Here is a 19,818-nt window from a genome sequence, read left to right on the forward strand (position 1 = left end):
TGTCATCCATCATCAAATTAAATCAAACCCACAACAGTTGCAAATTTTCAAGTCTAATAGAAATTTGGTTAATACAAAAAACACCCAAAACCATGAATTCCTTCTCATTTACAGACAGACTCAACAAAGGGCTATCCCATAAACATCCGACAACTTCCACAAAATAGAAGCCATAGTAAAACACTGGTGCTAATGGTCAAACATGACTATATATATATATTTTAACCCAGGATTCCCAGAGCTCAGTCACCTTGCTTCTTAAGGCTTGTTTCGGAGTCTTCCCTCGTCTGGTAAGCAGATAAGAAGAACGCACTTCGGTTTTTCTGCAAAAATCTGCAAAGCGAAGAAATGATCTCAGGTCGAGAACGGTGAATTGAATAGGGGGAAAATCTGATTGTTCAAGCAAAAGCCATGGCCAGCAAAGTTTATCCAATTGACGATACATCAACATAGATTGAGAAATGTCTTTCTCTAGTGGCTCTAGTGCTTACTTTTGGGAAAAAGAATGAAGATACTTTTTGATCAACACAAATAACAAGTCCATAATGAATCATCTGGAGCCTGCACCTCCCCCAGATGTACTCCCATCCCAAGCAAATCAGGCAATGACTGGAACTATGTTAATCGACATTTTTCTTTAAGTATAAATATGTATTCACCATTTAAACCTACAAGATAAGGAAAAAAAGTAGGTCCAAGTTGAATATTTAGCAGTTGACAACTTTAACATCTTATACTAATCCAAATTAGTGCAGCCTGATTTTTCATGTTCCTTCCTTGGTCATGCCACTTCCAATAATAAGGAAACAGGTAATTGCAGAAATAAGGGGTGCCAACATTCCAAAACATAATCGGATGAATGAACTATTTCATACTTGAGGAAGTCCACTAGTTTCTCCTGCAACTCCTTCAGTGTCTCCTCTTCAATGTTGGCATGATGTAGTATATCAGGCAACTTAACTGCAAAAATACCATATGAAAAAATGTAAGCACTGGAATGCATATGGAAGTTAGAACGAGGTAAACATGATTGGGATTTGAAGTCGTCAGTCAGACTACATGACATAATGGCAAAGTCCACCTAACTTCCAGAAACTACAGGCCACGTGCATCCAGCCTCAAGTCATATAGAATAGAGAGTTCCCATTATCAATAAATGTCAGCTGATTAAAAATTCTTATTCTATTCATTGATATATAAAAGTCTACCATTACAGATGAAATAAGAACTATTAGGTGCTTAAAAAACCGTATCTAAGAAAATGGGACCAAGGATCAGCTAGAACACTTGATGAATCGATTCCTGTCTTCCCGTGATTGTGTGAAAAGATAACAATATTTTTAACCCAACTTTATTGTATAGTTTTGCATAACAAAATTTTCAGCGGGACCTTAAAAAAGAAATTAAGAAGCCTAAAATTTCATTATACTTCCGTTCCATGCTCACAGAGATCATAAAGGATTAAATATCACAACATTTGATGGATCTTTTATAGAACCATAAACCATATTCTATGCATGTCAAATTGCTGGTATATATACAAACTGTGTGAGAGGCAATGCATACAAGAATAAGAGGAATGAAAGACAAAGCAACGGGACCATGAAGGGAGAGAAGTGAAGCGTGCTTCAATGCTACAAAAGTTGAATTAATGATAATCATGAATGAATCTGCAGGGTCAAAGCCCACAATATATACATCATGGCTTCTACCAAGGTTAAGAATCATTCCATTTCTCGAGAAGTAGTGACTATTTCTGGACTGTTGCCAATATGTTTTCTAGCCACCCCAATCCAAGCAGTTAAAAAAAAGAGCAAAAGGAGAGTTGGTGCATGATAGGCTCAAGAGAATTAGCAAGTCTAATCCCAAGTATATTTGACAGCATGTAGATCATTACGTGGCTTTGTTTGTCTTTTACTTGGTCTTTAGTTGTTGGGGCATTTCCTATTTTCTAGCTAGCAGTGCCGGGTATGTTATAGAGGGTTGGGTTAGTGTCTTTCCTGTTTCTTATTTATGCTTCCATGTTCCTGAATTCTAGCAAGTTGGTTGCCAGAGTCTCTATATATTGTTGTGACCCATGGGAAGGAGATTATGAAGTGGAAATTCCAAAAACTCACGGTGGTTAGTTCCGGCCTTATAACTTGAACTTTCTTTTCATTATTTGGTCTGCACCAGTGCACCTTTAGTCTCATTTTAAGGGAGAAAAGAGATTCTTTTTTTTTTCTTTTTCTGCAAATAAGAATTATATAGAACAAACAACAAGCGCATGAGCGACTACAAACATAGCTGGGGCATACCCCGGGCAGAGAACATAACTACATCACAAGCCAATGCAAGGCAAAAATAAGGATGGAAAACACCACCTCAAACACACGAGGCAGGAAAGAGTCACATAAGACAAAATATATGAAAACAACAGAACCATAGAAAGCTGCACCATCGAAGCTATAAAGAAAATACGAGACCTCCCAGGCACGACACGCCATGGTTTCATCACACAGAGAGTTACAGCTCAGTTTAGTCAGCAAGTACTACTGGACCATTTCTTATTTTATTTGGTTTTTGCAAAATTTTCCACGAGAGCTTGAAACCACAACATACATGTACCAAAAATTTCCAAGGATCTTCCTTTACCCCAAAAGAGCACATTCTAGAGGTGCTTCTGCCTTGGTGGAGCACAGAGAGACAACTTAATCACTAGCTAGGGAGAGATTTCTCCTACTTTAGGAGATGTGCAGATCCTCCTCAACCTCAAGTGGTCCTGGACTGAACTCAAAAAATTTATTCATTTGTTAGATAAGGTACCTCTTCAGATATTGGTGTTTTTAGAGAAACATTGACCAGTTACCTGGAACCCCAATCATAGCAGGCCCAAGGTTTCAAGCACGGTATACATTGGCCAAGTAAATTGTCCTGCCCAGCATATCTTGGAAGGGCCTCCATAAGATGGCACTAACTCAAGCTTGTTCAAATTGGCAGCAATTTTGGCTAGGGAAAAATCATTGCAGCTTGTTCCAATTTTCCTTGACACAATCAATTGCTGCCTTGACACACAGCAGAGAAATAAGCATCAGCCTTTTGGCCACTATGAACATTTAACAGACTTGAGCACGCACTTCCTATGGCTGTTCATCTATGAACACTATCCAAAATGTGCTCCCTCTCAAACTTTCAATAGGTTTAAAAACATAAATATGAGGAAGACTCTTCTAGCAAATTCATTTGCATTTCAAATATGAATATGATCAACCTGGCTGTTCAAAAAGCTCATTCAGAGGGCTGGTGGAAGACTGCAAATGCAAACAGCTAATACAAAGTCATTGATGTTAAGGCAAGTTCTGCTTTCGCCCCTCAGTTGATGACATCCTGAGCATTACTCATGCAAACCTGAATGAATAGAAGATTGCACCGTTGGGTCATTTTTGCTTCATGTGCAATTCTTGGAGGTAGTAGCACAGGCTTTTCCAGGCACTTTTTCAACATACTGTAAGGCACAGGACAAAGGTTCCTTCAGTTTGATGAACTATAATGCCCATAGGGTAGCTTTAAATCCTGGATACTATCAGGGCCCACCCATTTTTCCACCCTTTTTTCCTGCCAAAAGAGGTAATGGCCAGGTTCTTGCTCTGGTGATATCCACAAGTTATTACAACCTTGTTGAATCTATTAAAATGTTGTCTTGGTAATTGTTTAAGACCATACAAAATGTTCTTTAGCCTATACACATTTCCTTATGTCATTTGACTAAAGAAGCCTAGAGGGCCCTCTACATATAGATCCTCTCCCAAGTTTCCACGTGGTAATGCATTCTTCATGTCATTTGACTAAAGAAGCCTAGAGGGACCTCTACATATAGATCCTCTCCCAAGTTTCCACGTGGTAATGTATTCTTCATGTCTACTTGTAAGTCCCACTCAAGATTAAAAGCGTAAGACAGAAGAACCAAATAAAGTTCATCTTTGCTAGGGGGGCAAAAATTTCTTGGTAGTCTACTACTCAAATCAGGGTGAATCATTTTGCAACAAGCCATGCTTTAAATCTTGCCATTCTGTCTAGAAGCTTGTGTTTAACAGTGAAGGCCTGTTTACATACACCACCTCTTTTCCAACTGGAGATTTTGCAAGTTCCCAAGTGCCATTCTTGGTTGAGGCTCTCATGTCTTCCTCCATGGCCACCTCCCATTCCTAACACAAAGTGCTTTCAGCCAATTCTCAGGAATAGGACAGATGAGAAAGATGAAAAGGAAGTTCTTTCTATAGGAGGGAGACAACAAAACATACAACTCTGCAGTCTTTTATTTTGAGAGGTTTAACTCCCATAGAAGAGCAATCTTGAGGGATTGAATATAACATCATATTCCTATAGCTATCATCCTGCTACACAAATGAATAGGCTTTCCTAAATGAAGGTAGGGATCCTTTCAGAGAACTTGAGCTTGAATCTGATTAAACTCAACATTAAGTCTAGACAAAAAATCAAACACTATTTGTCAATCAATTGTCGAAATTTAAAGCATCTTCATTATACTCGGCCTAAAACTCTAGGTAGTAGTCAAACTCCTACCATAAACTACAAAGTTCTGCATAATATTGCACCGAAGTCATGTCCACTTGCTTAGTCTCATGAACCTTTTCCTGAAGTTCATAAATATTGGCACCATATTGAATAGGTTCGAGCAACAACGCTCCAGACCTTCCATGTAGAATCTAACTGTAAATAACCATGACCAATATGTGGTTAAATAGAGTTGACAAACCAGGCCATAACTAGTAAGTTTCAGACTCCCCACCAAAAATAGGTTGGCGCCAGTGGCTGGTTGTTCCTAGTCAGAGATATACTGAAATAATCTGTGACCCCTGATAAATTACAAAAACTAACATGACCAAGGAAGATTTTGGATATGCTAGAGTTCTACGTAGAACTAAGTTGAGACATAGTGTAGCCATTGATTTGAACGAGAGTATATGGCCAATTATGGGATCAAGGAAAGAGATCAATGCAACTCAAGAACATCCAAATAGACTCAAAGGAGAGTAATGCCTCATAATAAAACAAGTTTTGGATCAATGGAGAGAAACTCTCAATTTCACAAATGGGTTTTTGAGGAATCAAACAACCAACAATTAATGGTCTTCAGGACATGTAACAAAAGCGAGGAGGTTCTTAATCATGGGTAATTGACACTTAAAAGGCTTCATATTGAGTGTTGAATAGAATAAGAATAGAATAAGAAAAGGCTTGATTTGATTTTCACACGAACAATGATGATGGCTTTCAATCTACCAATAGAACATCCAAACTTTGTCAAATCAAGACAAGGTTTCAAGATTTCTAGGTTGCCTGAAGAAGGCACCCTTGTCGGTGTCAACAATGGCCTTGCAATAAGGTGAAACCATCATAACATCACTGTTTTATTTTTCTGTTTCAGAAAACAGAAAATAAAAAAGGGTAAATGCTCTGATGCAAAGTTGGGAAAAAAAAGATAATGGAAAATTTGTACAAAGGTTATAGAGAAAGAATGAAGAGGAAAGGGCTGTAGGAGGTTGTTTTGTCTCCAAATCTACACCCCATATTTACACTATCATTTCAAACAGGAAGGATTACATCAGTATCAATAATAATCAATCAATCGAGGAGGTAACTATCAATCATCCCAGATTTATAGCTATCAAATCCCTACTTGTGTTACCCCTGGTTGGATTGCCTGGGTACCAAAGGAACTGGGACATTGGTTAGGTGCCCTTACTACCCAGGACCCAATATGGATAAAAGCCACCAAACTTGTCTCCATTACATAGTTATCTGAACATGTGTCTCAATCCATGATTGACGCTCCATGTTCTGAGCTTACCACATGGTTTGTTTATACCCATGGAATTAGGTGCCCAACTATAAATCTGGCGAATCACATATCTAGTATGCCCTTTTCTCTAAACTTAAGATTAATATAGACCCTTTTACTGATCATGGATGACGCTAACAGTTGATAAATCACTTTTAATTAATTGCATGGAAAGCAATAACTTCTTAGAAGATAAATGAGTTATACATCACTTGCAAAAGGTTGATTTTGCAACCAAAAGAATTGGTACCTTCTACAAACACATTCAAGATAAACATCTCTAAATAATGAATAAGGATCCAGTAATCCGAGATACCACAACAGCACTTCAAAATGTGTGCGAGAAAGGAATTAAAATGATTCAATTCATAAATGTATAGTCTAGCATCAAAGACAAGCATACCAAAGAGCCGTAATAGATGTTCAGCACCATATACAGTTGAGGGCGAGACATTATCTGCAATTGTTTGGTACTGTTCACGCTCACAGTTGTACAGAAGCATTGCTGGCAATGCTTTGTCAAAGTAACAGTTCAAGCCATTCATAATTTCTTTGACTGAATCAGCTACCCTTTATACACAAAAATGAAGTTAATAAGTTATGTTAATACCAATATACATATACATCTATAAAATTATAAATTAATACCAATGCCTTTGTCATTTACAAAACACATCTAAAGAAGAAGGGTTTTTTGAAAATTTTACTGACGGAAGAATTCAACTGAATCCTGATATCGCGATCTCAAGTCACAAATATTTTGTGCCAATAAACAGGTATTGTCAAAATTAAAAAAAAAAGAAAAAAGAACCCATGACCCTTAAGTCAGGTCACAGGTGGCTACAACTCACATTCTCCAACAATTATATCGATACCAGGTCCATATATTTACACTATGCAATTGCAGTTTTAGTCTATGTCAGGTCTAGACACTGGAGCAGATCAGAAAACAATTCACCTTTGGATCTTAGTTAACAGATAAGGATTAAAATCCATAAAGTATTTGCAGTTGAAATTTGATGTAAACAATAACATGAAACATATTTAAAAAAAAAATACAATGATATATAACAATAACCTTGTACACACATTTCAGAATGCAGCCATTTAAATTTGTCAAAACTCTTATTTGTAAGCGAAGTAAATGTTCATCTTATACTCAAATGTTCTTTATCTTTTTCAGAAGTAACTGCCAAGATCACAGTGAATTTTTCCCCCCTTTGAAGGTTGATTAATTACTAAGAAAGTGTAGTAAGTGTAAAAGATGTGAACTATGTGAACTTTTACACAAGTGTAGAAGTGCTAGAGCATAAAAGGAGATTGATTTTAGTTTTCAGGTTTCGTTTTTAAATTCTTGAAAAGAAAAACAGTAAAATTACTTTTTGACTTATTTCCATTTCAAAAAATGGAACCAGTTCACTTTGGTGTTATGATGGTTTCAAAAATGGCCAAAAAATCCCTTTTCACACTGCACTGACCATTCTTTTCTTCCTTTTTCTTTTTTTTACTCCTCCCCTCCTCTAGCCTTCTGCTCAGCACCGGCTGTTCTTCTTTCTTGTTTCTTCTCTCTTCCCCTGCTTCTTCTCCAATGAGAAAATCCACTGTTGACAGTGTTCTAACCCTCAGCAATAGTGGAGAGGGCTGAACCCTAACTCTGGAGCTGGTTGTTTCTCTCTTCTTCTTCTGATTTTTTTTTTTTTTTTTTTGTGGTCAAGGGTTTGAGAAACCCTCCCCAACACTGGAAAAGAAGAAAAAGGAAAAAGAAGAATAGCCAACGATCCAGGGTTTGTCGGCTGAAGGAGAGGAGAATAAAATCAAATATTTTTAAGTCAAAAGTGTTCCCATATTAAATAACTTTTTACATATATTTAAAGAACATATAAAAAACATAACATTTTATCAAAAATTATGTTCAGTATTTATTTTTTTGAAAAAATTGACAAAAATGCATGAAAATTCGCAAGAAATTCAAACAGCCCCTCAGTGGTTCGAAACATAATTTCTAGCATAAGAATAGTATGGTATATATTATGGAAAATGAACATGTTTTGATGATTAAAAGAAAAATTGTTGAATATGGGGGAAAAGGTGATTTAAAACTAAATAGGAGATCCATAAAAGAGGGTTATTAAGAATAGTAAGATAAAACATTAAGATACTTTTAAGGGCAGATGGAAATACAAATTTAGATAAGACAAAATTGGGATAATTACACATTAATTTTAAGAAATAAGCTTTAGGTGCATTGAAAATAGTAACGTCATGACAATTGTGTTTCTAAAATTCCATTTTAATTTGCAACTCCCTGAACATTTCTCATATAAGTCGCCATCAAAATTTTAGGATAGTCATCTTTTGGTTCTTCAAAAGAAGAAATGGGAACACTGCAGCGCAAAGAATCACAAAGATGATGAGGCCCTTCTGGAATGACATGTTACAGTTCCATGCAAATCAAAGGAACAAATTTAGCAATTTGTATCTACCAATTCCTACACAGATAATTAAACAATTCCTTCTGAATGAGAAGAGGGTTTACAGGAATGAATGTCTCCTCTTCTTCCAACACATTCTTAAAACAACAGTTTCTAAAGAGGACATCAACACTGAACAGTGCACCTAAAAATAGCATGCAGATCTGTGCCTAATAAAGTTTAAAATTGATAGAATCAATACAAAATAAACTTACATGCCATCATTCTTCAACTTGTAATCAAGATACTTTTTTAATATATCGCTGACATTAGGACTGCGAGGAAGTTTTACAAGCTGCAATAGATTGTTCATGTTAATCAAATATACAAATATTTGGAGATTACATTAAAATACAAACCTTCATAGTAACACATGTAGACATGAGAAATTAAATACATCATAAATGCCAAAAAAGCAGACATTCTGGTCATTTTGAAATGCACAAAAATGATAAAAGCAAAAACAATTCGTGGAGTAGAAACAGAGTAAAAAAACCAAGCCTAAATGATACAACCATTTCTTTACCCAATAAGGCACACAATCTGCTAAATCATTGATATAATGGCAACTTGCACTTACTATTGTTTAGTACATAGAGTCAAAAAGCACTTATTTATCCATCTAATCCTGTCACTTACCAAAAACAACATAACAAGGCATAATCCCACTATCTGGGGCAAGTTACAAGAGTTCTAGCTCTCCTATCATTTCTATCTATGGCCTTATGATGCAGAACCAGAAACCAAAACACGTGTAATCCAGACTACTCAAACTAATATCATTAATCAATGTTGATAATCAGAGCTACCTTCAATTACAATCTAAAAGACTAGTTATAGACAATTAATAGATAAAAATCTATTCTAACTAGGATTCCTAAATCCAATCGAATTAGGATTCTACTAACCAAAGGAAACAAAAAGAAATCAAGAGAAATTAGGAAAAAAATTAATTCTTTTCTATCCTAGATAGAAAAGAATTAATTTTTTTCAGGATAAAATCTATTCTAACTAGGATTCCTATTTTAATTTTTTTCCTAATTTCTCTTGATTTCTTCTAATATCTTTTTGTTTCCTTTGGTTAGTAGAATCCTAAATAGGAAAAAAAAAAAAAAACGAAATAAATAGTCTAGTGGAGGTTCTATAAGTATGGTTCTACATTTCCAGTATAGGTTGAAGTATGGTTACTGCTAGGCCCAATTCCTGTAAACGGAGTCCTATGTTTCTTGACTGTGGTTTCTACTGTCAGCTCTTGAAATTTCGCCTTCTCTGCTGCCTGCTAACTATTGTAGGTTGCAGTATTTTCACGGTTGGCCTAAGTTCTTCACTAAGGCCACTTATAAAACTTGAAACAAAATAGGCCTGAGAGAGAGAAGGGTTATTAATGATCATTAGTGCTTTAAGTTCTTCAAACTTGGACTGATATTCTAAAACTGTTCCAACCTGTTTCAACTTGTTGACTTCCCCTATTATGTCTGTCATATTCTTGTCCCCAAATCTCTCACAAAATTCATCCATACATTCTTGACAAACACACTCTCCTCTAAGCCTAGCCCAACCTTGATACCATGCATACACTACATCGTTCAAGTAGGCTGAAGCTAGATTAACCTTCTGAGAATCCCATATGTTGTAAAATAGGAAAAAAATTTGGCATCTCCTTACCCATTATCTAGGATTTTTGCCATCAAACATAGGAATATCCAATTTTGGCATTGGCACCATACTATAAGTATAGGAATTATTGACTGAGTTATTTTCTGCCTTTTTCTCATTCATCCTTTCAGCCATAATTTCCCTGCCATTCATGTTTTCGACCACTATTGCAGAATTTCCAAGTTCATTAAGACTTGAGCCATTACCTTCTTAAGATAGGATCTCCATGCTCCTTCGGTGGAAAGTCCTCCAGCAGGCTTAGTTGAGGGATCTTAGAAAACATTTGCAGGAAACCATCCATCCTCCTAATCAAACCCTCCATCGAGGCATCCAGCTTATTTTCCAATGCCTGCATTCCTTCCTAGCTTTTGCTTGCCCCAGCCTCTAGTGCCTACATTCCAATCTGCAAACTTGTCACCAAGGAGTTAACCTGACTGACTTGAGCCTCTAGTTGCTTCATTCGGGTACCTTCTGCCATTTCCTCAGTTTCCATTTATCGAACTTAACTCCAACACCAACAAATAACCGCCTGATTCTGCCTTTACAGACTGATTGAATTCAACTGCTAGGTTCCTAGATCACAGCTAGGAACTGCTACTCTGATACCAAGTTGTCAAGATCATGCAGTTTTAATCTAGGAATTCAAGTGACAAACAGGAAGAAAAAGAAAGGAAGAGAGAGAGGAGAGAATTTAGAGAGAGAGTCGAGAGAATGAGAGAGAGAAGCAGAGAGTTGTAGGGAGAAAATGAGAGAATAACTTCTACAATTTACTTGATAATTTCAGTAATCTAGCATTGCTTAATATATAAAAGCTATCCAGGTTCTTTTTATAATAGGTTACCACTAATCCGCTACTTCCTCACTCCCCAATAACTGCAAATTAACCCTAAAATGTAAATTAACTGTAAATAATTCAACAACTATAAAAATAACAACTCCTAAATTAACAAATGTTCCTATTGAACAGCATCATAGATTAGGCAAAGAAAAAACCAGTAGTGTTGTGTATAAAGGGAACTACTAGAGACTGGTTGGGAAAATAATTTATCTATCACACATAAGGCTAGATATAGCCTTTGCTATCAGCGTAGTAAGTCAGTTTATGCATGATCCCAAGAAGAAGCATCTACAAGCCATTGAGAGAATACTTTAATATCTCGAAGCTACACTTGGGAGATGATTGCTATTCCAAAAAGGCGGTAAGCTAACCAGCTAACCCTGGAATTTTATATAGATGCAAACAATGCAGGATCGTCCATTGATAGAAGGTCTACTACATGTTATTGTGACATGGAGGTGTAAGAAGCAGTCCGTGGTTGATAGATTGAGTGCTGACGCCGAATTCAGGGCCATGGCTCATGGAATTTGTGAGTTGTTATGGCTAAAAATAATCCTAGATGATGTGAGGATTAAACGAAGTGGACCTTGTTAGAATTATTAGTATAATTGTATATATTGTAATTATTGTATGTGTGTTTTATTTGTAATTAGATTATTAAGCCCATAGGTTAAGCTCGTAAGTGTTTAAGCCCCGTTATGCCTATTATAAATAACAAGGTAAGAGAGACTAATCTCTTAAGTTTTTCTCTCATAATTATTTTTTTACATGGTATCAGAGTCATTGGTGAGAAAAAACCTAGCCGTTGTTGTGTGTCTTTTTCCAATGACATTCAAACCCTAATCGTCATCGTCACTGCCCATGCTAGAACACCACTGTCCGACCATCACTTGCAAACACCGCCACCACCCTAGGGTTTGTCGCCATCAGATCGGCTGACCGCCACAGACCCGCCGCCGATGGACCACCCATGTGCCCCCACGCGCTGCCTTCGCCTCCACGTGCCGGCGGGTGATAGTGAGTCCACCGGTCACTTCTCTCCAGCTTCTTCAGATTTGATCTCCGACGACCCCTCTAAGCTATTTCTGGTGTCAAAGTTCTTGCGATGTTTGATCTCAGTGACGCGGTTTCTGCCGGTGCTATTCTCGCTCTGGGATCTATTGCCCCTGCTAACTCTCAATCATTTACTATCTCCAATCTTGGGACAACCAATATTACCACTGTCAAGTTGATAGAGTTTGTCAATTATCTCTCATGGGCAGCCTCTGTCAAAATGTGGTTCAAAGGGCAAGGCCAAGGCCAAGCGGATCATCTTACCACAAGGGCTGAAAGTGTGCCAGAAGCTAATCGGGCTAGATGGGAACAAGTTGATGCCTAGTTATGTAACCTCCTGTGACAGTCTATTGATTCGTCCATCATGTAGCTCTTTCGCCCATTTGAAACTTGTGTTGATGTGTGGAAGGAAGCTGAAGAGTGTTATACAAACAACATCCAACGTTTGTACACTGTGGTCTCCAATATCAAGAATCTCAAGCAGGAGTCGTCCATGGAATCTTATCTGGGGCAGGTTCAGGCTCTCATGAAAGAATTTGACGCTCTTCTTCCTCTTACTACAACCTGCACCGAATAGATTGTTCAATGAAATAAGTTTTTTATGGTTATTGCTCTCTCCGGCCTAAACCAGAGTTTGACGCTATCAGGCATCAAATCTTGACCAACTCCGCTAGTCCTACCATGAATGACTCTTTTAAAAGGTTGTTGAATATGACAGGTGCGCATGGTATGTCTTTTTTCTTCTCATGTTGTTCCTTTAGCCAAATCTTCAGCTCTTGTGTCTCAAGCTTCCACCTTAGGAGGAAACAGAGGATGCAATAATAGTCGCCCTCGTCCAGAGTGTACCTTTTGTAAGAAACTGGGTCATCTTGAGGACAAATGCTGGAAGAAACATGGTCAGCCAGCTACTCCACCTGCATCATCTACCAGTGCAGCTTATGTATTTCAGAGCGATCCTAGTCCTGCTCAATCTCAAATAAGTTCGCAATTGGTACCAATGTCTGCAACTGAGTATGATGCCTTCTTGAAGTTCCAGGCCACCCAACAGTCTCATCTTGGTAATCCCGTTGCTTGTGTTGCTTAAGGCTCATCTGTTGGTCCTTGGATTATAAATTCTGGCGCCACTGACCATATGTGTGGTAATGAACTTATTTTCTCCTCACTTACCTATTCTGATACCTTGCCTATTGTTACCCTGGCAGATGGTACCAAAATTGCAGTTAAAGGATTGGCCAAATCACACCCACCTTGTATTTCTCATTAAATTCTGTTTTATATGTTCTTAATAGTCATTTTAATTTGATTTCAATTAGCTAACTCACCAAAACCCTTAACTGTTTTGTTATCTTTACTCCTACCTCTATTTGTGTTCAGGACCAAGGTACAAGGCAGACGATTGGCGTTGGGCGTGAGTCACAGGGTCACTATCATCTTGCTGTGCCTAGTTCGCCGGTAGCTTGCACCAGTGTTGCTTCCCCATATCTTCTCCACTATCATCTTGCTGTGCCTAGTTCTTTTCGTGTTTTTGGATTTATCTATTTTGTGGATTCTTTCTCACCTGGAGAGGATAAGGTTGCTGCAAAATCTCTCAAGTGTATCTTTCTTGGCTATTCTCGGTTGCAGAAAGGCTATAAGTGTTACTCTCTTGAGCTGAACCGCTATCTTATGTCTGCTGATATCACATTCTTTGAACAACAGTCTTTCTTTTCAGTTGCTCAGTCTGATTCACAGAGTCTTCACCAGGTTTTGCATGTTCCTTTTTATTTCTTCCACTGTTCTCATTGGGTCCGTCTGTCTCCTCCTCTGTGGTGCCTACCCTACCATTTTTCGGTCCGCCATCCACGACTCCTCTACTTCTTACATATCACCGTCGTCTCATCCCGCTGCCGACGCCAGCATTCCTCCAGCCCAGGACTCTCCTGACTCGCTCTCTCGTCTATGGTCCCTCCTACCTCGGATCTTGAGCCCGACAATCTCCCTATTGCTCTTCGCAAAGGTACATGGTCTACTCGTAATCCCCATCCTATTTATAACTTTTTATGCGATGACCGTTTGTCTCCTTCTTATAGTGCCTTCGTTTCGAGTCTTTTCTCTGTTTCTATTCCTAAAACCACGGGTGAAGCTCTGTCCCATCCTGATTGGCGCCAGGCTATGTTAGATGAGATTAACGCCTTACATTCAAATGGTACTTGGGATTTGGTGCCTTTACCACCAGGAAGGACCCCCGTTAAAGGGGGTGAACAAAATCGCACTCGGAACGTCTTAAGGCCCGCTTGGTTGCCAAAGGCTTTATCTATGGGCTGGATTACAAAGATACCTTCTCTCTTGTTGCGAAAATGGCCTCTGTTCGCCTCTTTCTCTCTCTGTCTCTCACACGTCGTTGGCCACTCTATCAGCTCGATATTAAAAATGCCTTTCTTCATGGTTATTTGCAAGAAGAGGTATATATGAAGCAACCACCTGGTTTTGTTGCTCAGGGGGAGTTTAATGTAGTCTGCAAACTCAATAAGTCTCTCTATGGTCTGAAACAATCTTCACGGGCGTGGTTTGACAGGTTCAACACTGTGGTTCAAGCCTTTAGTCTCACTCGAAGTGAAGCTGATCATTCGGTTTTCTATCGTCATTCTTCTTCCTTATGTATCTACCTTGTTGTTTATGTAAATGACATTGTTATCACAGGGAGTGATCAAGTTGAATACAGAAGCTGAAGGAACATCTACATCAACACTTTCAGATCAAAGACCTAGGCCGACTTCGGTATTTCTTGGGTATCAAAATTGCTTGATCAGGAGATGGTATCTCAATTTCTCAGAGGAAGTATGCCCTTGACATCTTAAAAGAAACTAGTATGATGAACTGCAAGTTAGTTGACACCCCAATGGATCCGAATGTCTGACTCTTGCCAGGATAGGGGAAGCTTTATTCAGATCCTGGAAGGTATAGGAGATTGGTAGGCAAGTTGAACTATCTCATAGTTACTCGTCTCGACATTGCTTTTGCTATGAGTGTAGTTAGTTAGTTCCTTAGTTCTTTATGTGATTCTCACTGGAATACTGTTATCTGGATTCTGAGGTATATCAAAAGAGTGACAGGTAAAGGGCTACTTTATGAGGATAAGGGACACATAGATATTTGTTGTTATGTAGATGCAGATTGGACATGATCTCCTTCTGATTGTTGGTCAACCTCTGGGTATTGTGTTCTTGTGGGAGGAAATCTGGTTTCTTGGAAAAGTAAGAAACAGAATGTAGTAGCTAAATCTAGTGCAAAGATAGGGTATCGGGCTATGACTAATGCAACTTGTGAGCTCATATGGCTGAAACAACTCTAGCAGGAACTCAAATTTTGTGAAGTGTCTCCTATGAAGCTTGTTTGTGATAATCAGATTGCCTTACACATTGCTTCCAATCTAGTGTTCCATGAGCGGTCTAAGCATATTGAAATCGACTGTCACTTTATTAGAGAAAAGCTGGTTGAATGTGTTATTATTACAGAGTTTGTTAACTCCAATGATCAACTTGCATATATCTTCACCAAGTCTCTAAAAGGTCATCGAGTGGAATATATTTGTAACAAACTTGGTGCATATGATATCTATGCTCTAGCTTGAGGGGGGAGTGTTAGAATTATTAGTATAATTGTATATATTGTAATTATTTTGTGTGTGTGTTTTATTTGTAATTAGATTAAGCCCGTAGGTGTTTAAAGCCCATTATGCCTATTATAAATAACAAGCTAAGAGAGGCTAATCTCTTAGATTTTTCTCTCATAATTATTTTCTCACAGACTTATGAAGTTGTATTATGATAACAAGTCAGCCATCAACACTGTCCATAATCTAGTCCAACATGATCAAACTAAGCATATAGAGATTAACAGACATTTTATAAAGGAGAAGCTTGGCAGTGGGTGTCAAGGCTATAGCCTGACAATGAGTTCTCCCTAATTTGGTGAGAATTAGGAAGGCAACAGAGAAGCAGGACAAAGAAAATATAGAGAGCGAGAGTTTAGAGAAGAAGTAGGGAGAGAGAAGAGAGATTAGTAAAGAGGAAGAGAAAGTGTTCTCATTAATTCCTCGATGCCCCAATCCGAGAGGATCCATGGGGTTATATATTGACAAAATTGGGAAAGGATTCTAGCCAATGGCAACTTCTACACCTTTCTACTGTTATAACTACTCAGTTTCTACACCCTTCTATTGTTATAACTGTCATGACCTACTAGTTAATTAAGGGCGGTTGTAGTATTTTTACAGTTATACTCTAGGAATAATTGAGTATTATTTACAATAATTTACAACCTATGGAAAGTGGAGAGGTAGTGGAGTGATTTAAGAGTAGTTATTAGAAGTGAAGGATATGATAACTGACACAAATAACTGTTGGTTAGCTTTCTATATAAACCTGTAACCCCACAATGCAAATCAATGTTATGAGTTACCAAGAATTTATTAAAGTCTCTCTGTTCTCCCTCAATTTTCCCCCTATTGTTCTCTCTGATTTCCTCCTCATTTCTATCATTTCTCCTCCCCCATTTCAGTTTGTTCTCCTTGAAACTCTATTTCCCCCTCAATTATTGCTATTTCTCTCTCAATTTCCAGTTCTGCCTCCAAAGAAAACATTAGTTAGGACTAGGGTTTTGACCATATCCTCTACTACCAATAACTGTTCCTAAATCACTCCACTACCTCCCCACTTTTCATAACTGTAAATTAGTTGTAAATAATACCCAATTACTCATAGAATATAACTATAAAAATACTGCAACTAAACAAAAATACTACAATCGCCCCTAATTAACTAGCAGGTCGTGACAATAACTACTTGCACGTGACTACCACCCCTATATGTAACAGAATCATATAACTACAAAACTAAAAATCACATGACAATCCCCCCCCCGGCCTTACAAATTTCTTGTTCTCAAGAAATGTTGAGGAGGCTCGCCGATTGAGGAAACTATTTGAGTATGTCAGGCAAGTACTCCCAGGTACTGTTGTCTACTTGGAGATTTTCCCACTTCACTAATACCTGTATGAGTGGTGCTCTGTGTTTGTACACCACACACCTATCCAATATGGCTTCTGGCTCCATAGATTTATTAGTCTCCTTAGGAAGTAGGGGCAATGTAGGACTCACCGGTTGTGTCCCCACTAACTTCTTCAAAAAAGAGAGGTGGAACACAAAACCTTACCACCACTCATGTCTTTAAAATTCAAGAACTAATGCCTATGTGGTGACATATGAAAAGAACAACTTGAATCTAGAATCTCTACCTCTCCATCAGCTTTTTTAGACACAACTAGGGCACCAACACTGTCATAATCAAACTCACAAATGGATGAGGAGATTTCAGAATTATTTCTTTCTAGAAATTCTTTCTTTCTCTTAGGGAAATTCTTTTTAATATGCCCCTCCTCATGACAATGATAGCATTTTATAATTTTTCTGCCATTCTTAGATCTAGACCTAGATCTCCCCCTTTATCTAGGGTCTCTCCTATCGGGTCTTGATTTAACTGAAAGAACATCACCAGCTGTGTTCTTTCCCTCTACCTTTTGCTACAACTCTTTTCAATTTAAGGATCCTATCACATCATCTAGTGTTGGGTATCCATACCATGTTTCTAGATGTCCACAAAAGTTTCATATGATTTTGGTAAGGAATGCAATAATACTAAGGCCTTCTCTTCATCATCATATTTGACTTTAATATTTTCAAGGTCTAAACATAGCTTATTGAAATCGTCTATGTGATCTTGCAGCCTTTACCCTTCATTCATCTTAAATGTGAAAAACTTAGCTTTTAGATACAGCCTACCAGACAATGATTTGGTCATGTAAAGACACACTAGTTTAAGCCATGATTTGGTCATGTAAAGACACACTAGTTTAAGCCAAAGTTTTGCTGTTGACTTCATTTTTGACACTTCTTGCAGCATCTTATCACCAAGACTTAATATCAAAGTATTAAAAGCTTTCTTACCAATTTCTTTCTTCTTTTCTATAAAATAAGTGGCAAGCATTTTGGTTTCCCCTTCTAGTGCTTCTTCTAGTCCAAGATCCCCTAGTAAAGCCCTCATTTTCATCTTCCATAACCCAAAATCATTCTGACCACCAAATTTTTATATATCATACCTAGTGGCAGACGCATTCAAAGCCATTTTAGTGTCTGGGATATGACTAATCGATTCTTAGCTTTTCTTGATCTAGAAATCGTGCTCTGATACCAAGTTGTTAAACTTGGGAGCACTGAAATTGCACTTAGTTTGGATTGGAAACACACACGCGAACACACAGATAGATAGAATCAATCAATAACAAACAAAATAGAAATGAATAAGTTCAGAAATCATAAACCAAACCACACGAGATAACAAGATTATCCTGATTCAGATCATTCAATGGAATGATCCTACATCCAGCCTTCAAACCCCTCAAGAGCAGCATTTCTTTGATTAGAATGAATCAGTACAAGCCTTACACACATGAGTACAATCTTGATCTCATGAGATTACAAAGAACTACCACTTTTCTAGTTTTTCCTCTCACAACATAATGCACTCGTCTAATCATGCGTACAAACGACTAACCTCTACCCTCTTATTTATAGACATAAGGGTGGACTCATCTATACAATTACCGAGTTAGATATTACCGGTTTTATCCCCCAATACATTATTACCGTTGGAAGATAACTGCCTAACTAAAACAACTACTTTACACATTGACTTGCTTCACTGACTCCTAGGGCTTACTTGAGACAAACTAGATAACATTCTCAATGTTGGAGTCGCAAGCTCCACTTGTTCTCTAATTCCTTCTTGCATAGTAGGCATCAATGGTGGATTAGCGCCTTCAGATGAAATCTCATCATTGTCCTCTTCATCATGGAAGGAAAGATGTCACGAGATTCTTCTTTTTCACTTTCCCAATTGCAAGCCACTTCTTCATCAAACTCTACATCTCTACTAATAACCACTTTTCCATTATTTGGGTTGTACAACTTATCGCCTTTGGAGTTTGCATCATAGCTAATAAAAACATATTGTTCGCTCCTATCATCAAACTTTGATCTCTCTTGTTCGAGTACATGAGCATAAGCAAGACTTCCAAGAACATGCAAGTGAAAAACATTTGGCTTTTAACCACTCCAAGCTTCTTGGGGTGTGGTATTTTTCAAGCTTGTGGTGAAAAAGCAATTAGAGAGATATACAACACACGAAACTACTTCTGCCCAAAAACTCCTTAGGCATTCCTTTGCTTCTCAAGATGCTCCAAGCCATGTTAAGAATTGTCATGTTTTTTCTTTCAGTCACACCATTCTATTGTGGTGACCTAGGCATGGTCAAAGGTCGTCAAATGCCATGCTTCTCACAAAAAGTATTAAACTTAGTTGAAGTAAATTCTCCCCCTTTATCAATTTGCAAAGCTTTAACCTCATACCAGACTCTTTCTCAACATGAACTTAAAATTCTTGAACACCCCAAAAGCTTCAAATTTTCTTTTTCGAAAATACACCCAAGACTTCTGTCACAACCCCTAGAATTAGGAAGTTATTTTTTATTTCAATTGTTATATCTTTATTTAGTTATTATTTACAGTTATGTTCTAAGGACAGTTAAGTAACAGATATAGAGTAGTGAGAAGGTAGTGGAAGTGATTTAGGAGTAGTTACTGATAGTGGAAGAATTATGAATGAATTATCAAGGGATTATGAATGAATTATCAAGAAGATTATTGAACTCTCTGTTCTTCCTCAATTTTGTCTATTTTCTCCTCCATTTCTTTCGGTTTCTCCTTACTTTATGTCAGATTTCCCCCCATTTTTGCCTTTTCTCCCTATTATTCTCTCAATTTCTCACTACTTTCTGTCAATTTTCTCCCTCAATTCCAATTCTATCTTCACAGGAAACATCAAGTTCGGGCTAGGGTCCTGACAACTTCCTACAAAAGTCAT

General features: G+C 37.7%; 1 protein-coding gene across 4 annotated transcripts in view; it reads right to left on the reverse strand.

Annotated features, from left to right (window-relative positions):
- Positions 1-19,818, reverse strand: part of LOC127799187 (protein MRG1-like) — a 106,406-nt gene that overhangs the window by 368 nt on the left and 86,220 nt on the right. For 2 of the 4 annotated variants that reach the window (XM_052332968.1, XM_052332967.1), the window contains 4 exons: positions 8,529-8,608; positions 6,246-6,412; positions 876-960; positions 251-333 (listed from right to left, as the gene is read on the reverse strand). In XM_052332968.1, coding sequence (XP_052188928.1) covers positions 251-333; positions 876-960; positions 6,246-6,412; positions 8,529-8,608 — 415 coding nt within the window. Of the gene's footprint in view, positions 1-17; positions 334-491; positions 669-875; positions 961-6,245; positions 6,413-8,528; positions 8,609-19,818 lie in introns of those variants that run through there. The other 2 variants (XR_008022557.1, XR_008022556.1) reach the window with 2 other exon arrangements.

Source organism: Diospyros lotus, chromosome 4 (assembly GCF_014633365.1).
Source record: "Diospyros lotus cultivar Yz01 chromosome 4, ASM1463336v1, whole genome shotgun sequence".
Taxonomy (NCBI): Eukaryota; Viridiplantae; Streptophyta; class Magnoliopsida; order Ericales; family Ebenaceae; genus Diospyros; species Diospyros lotus.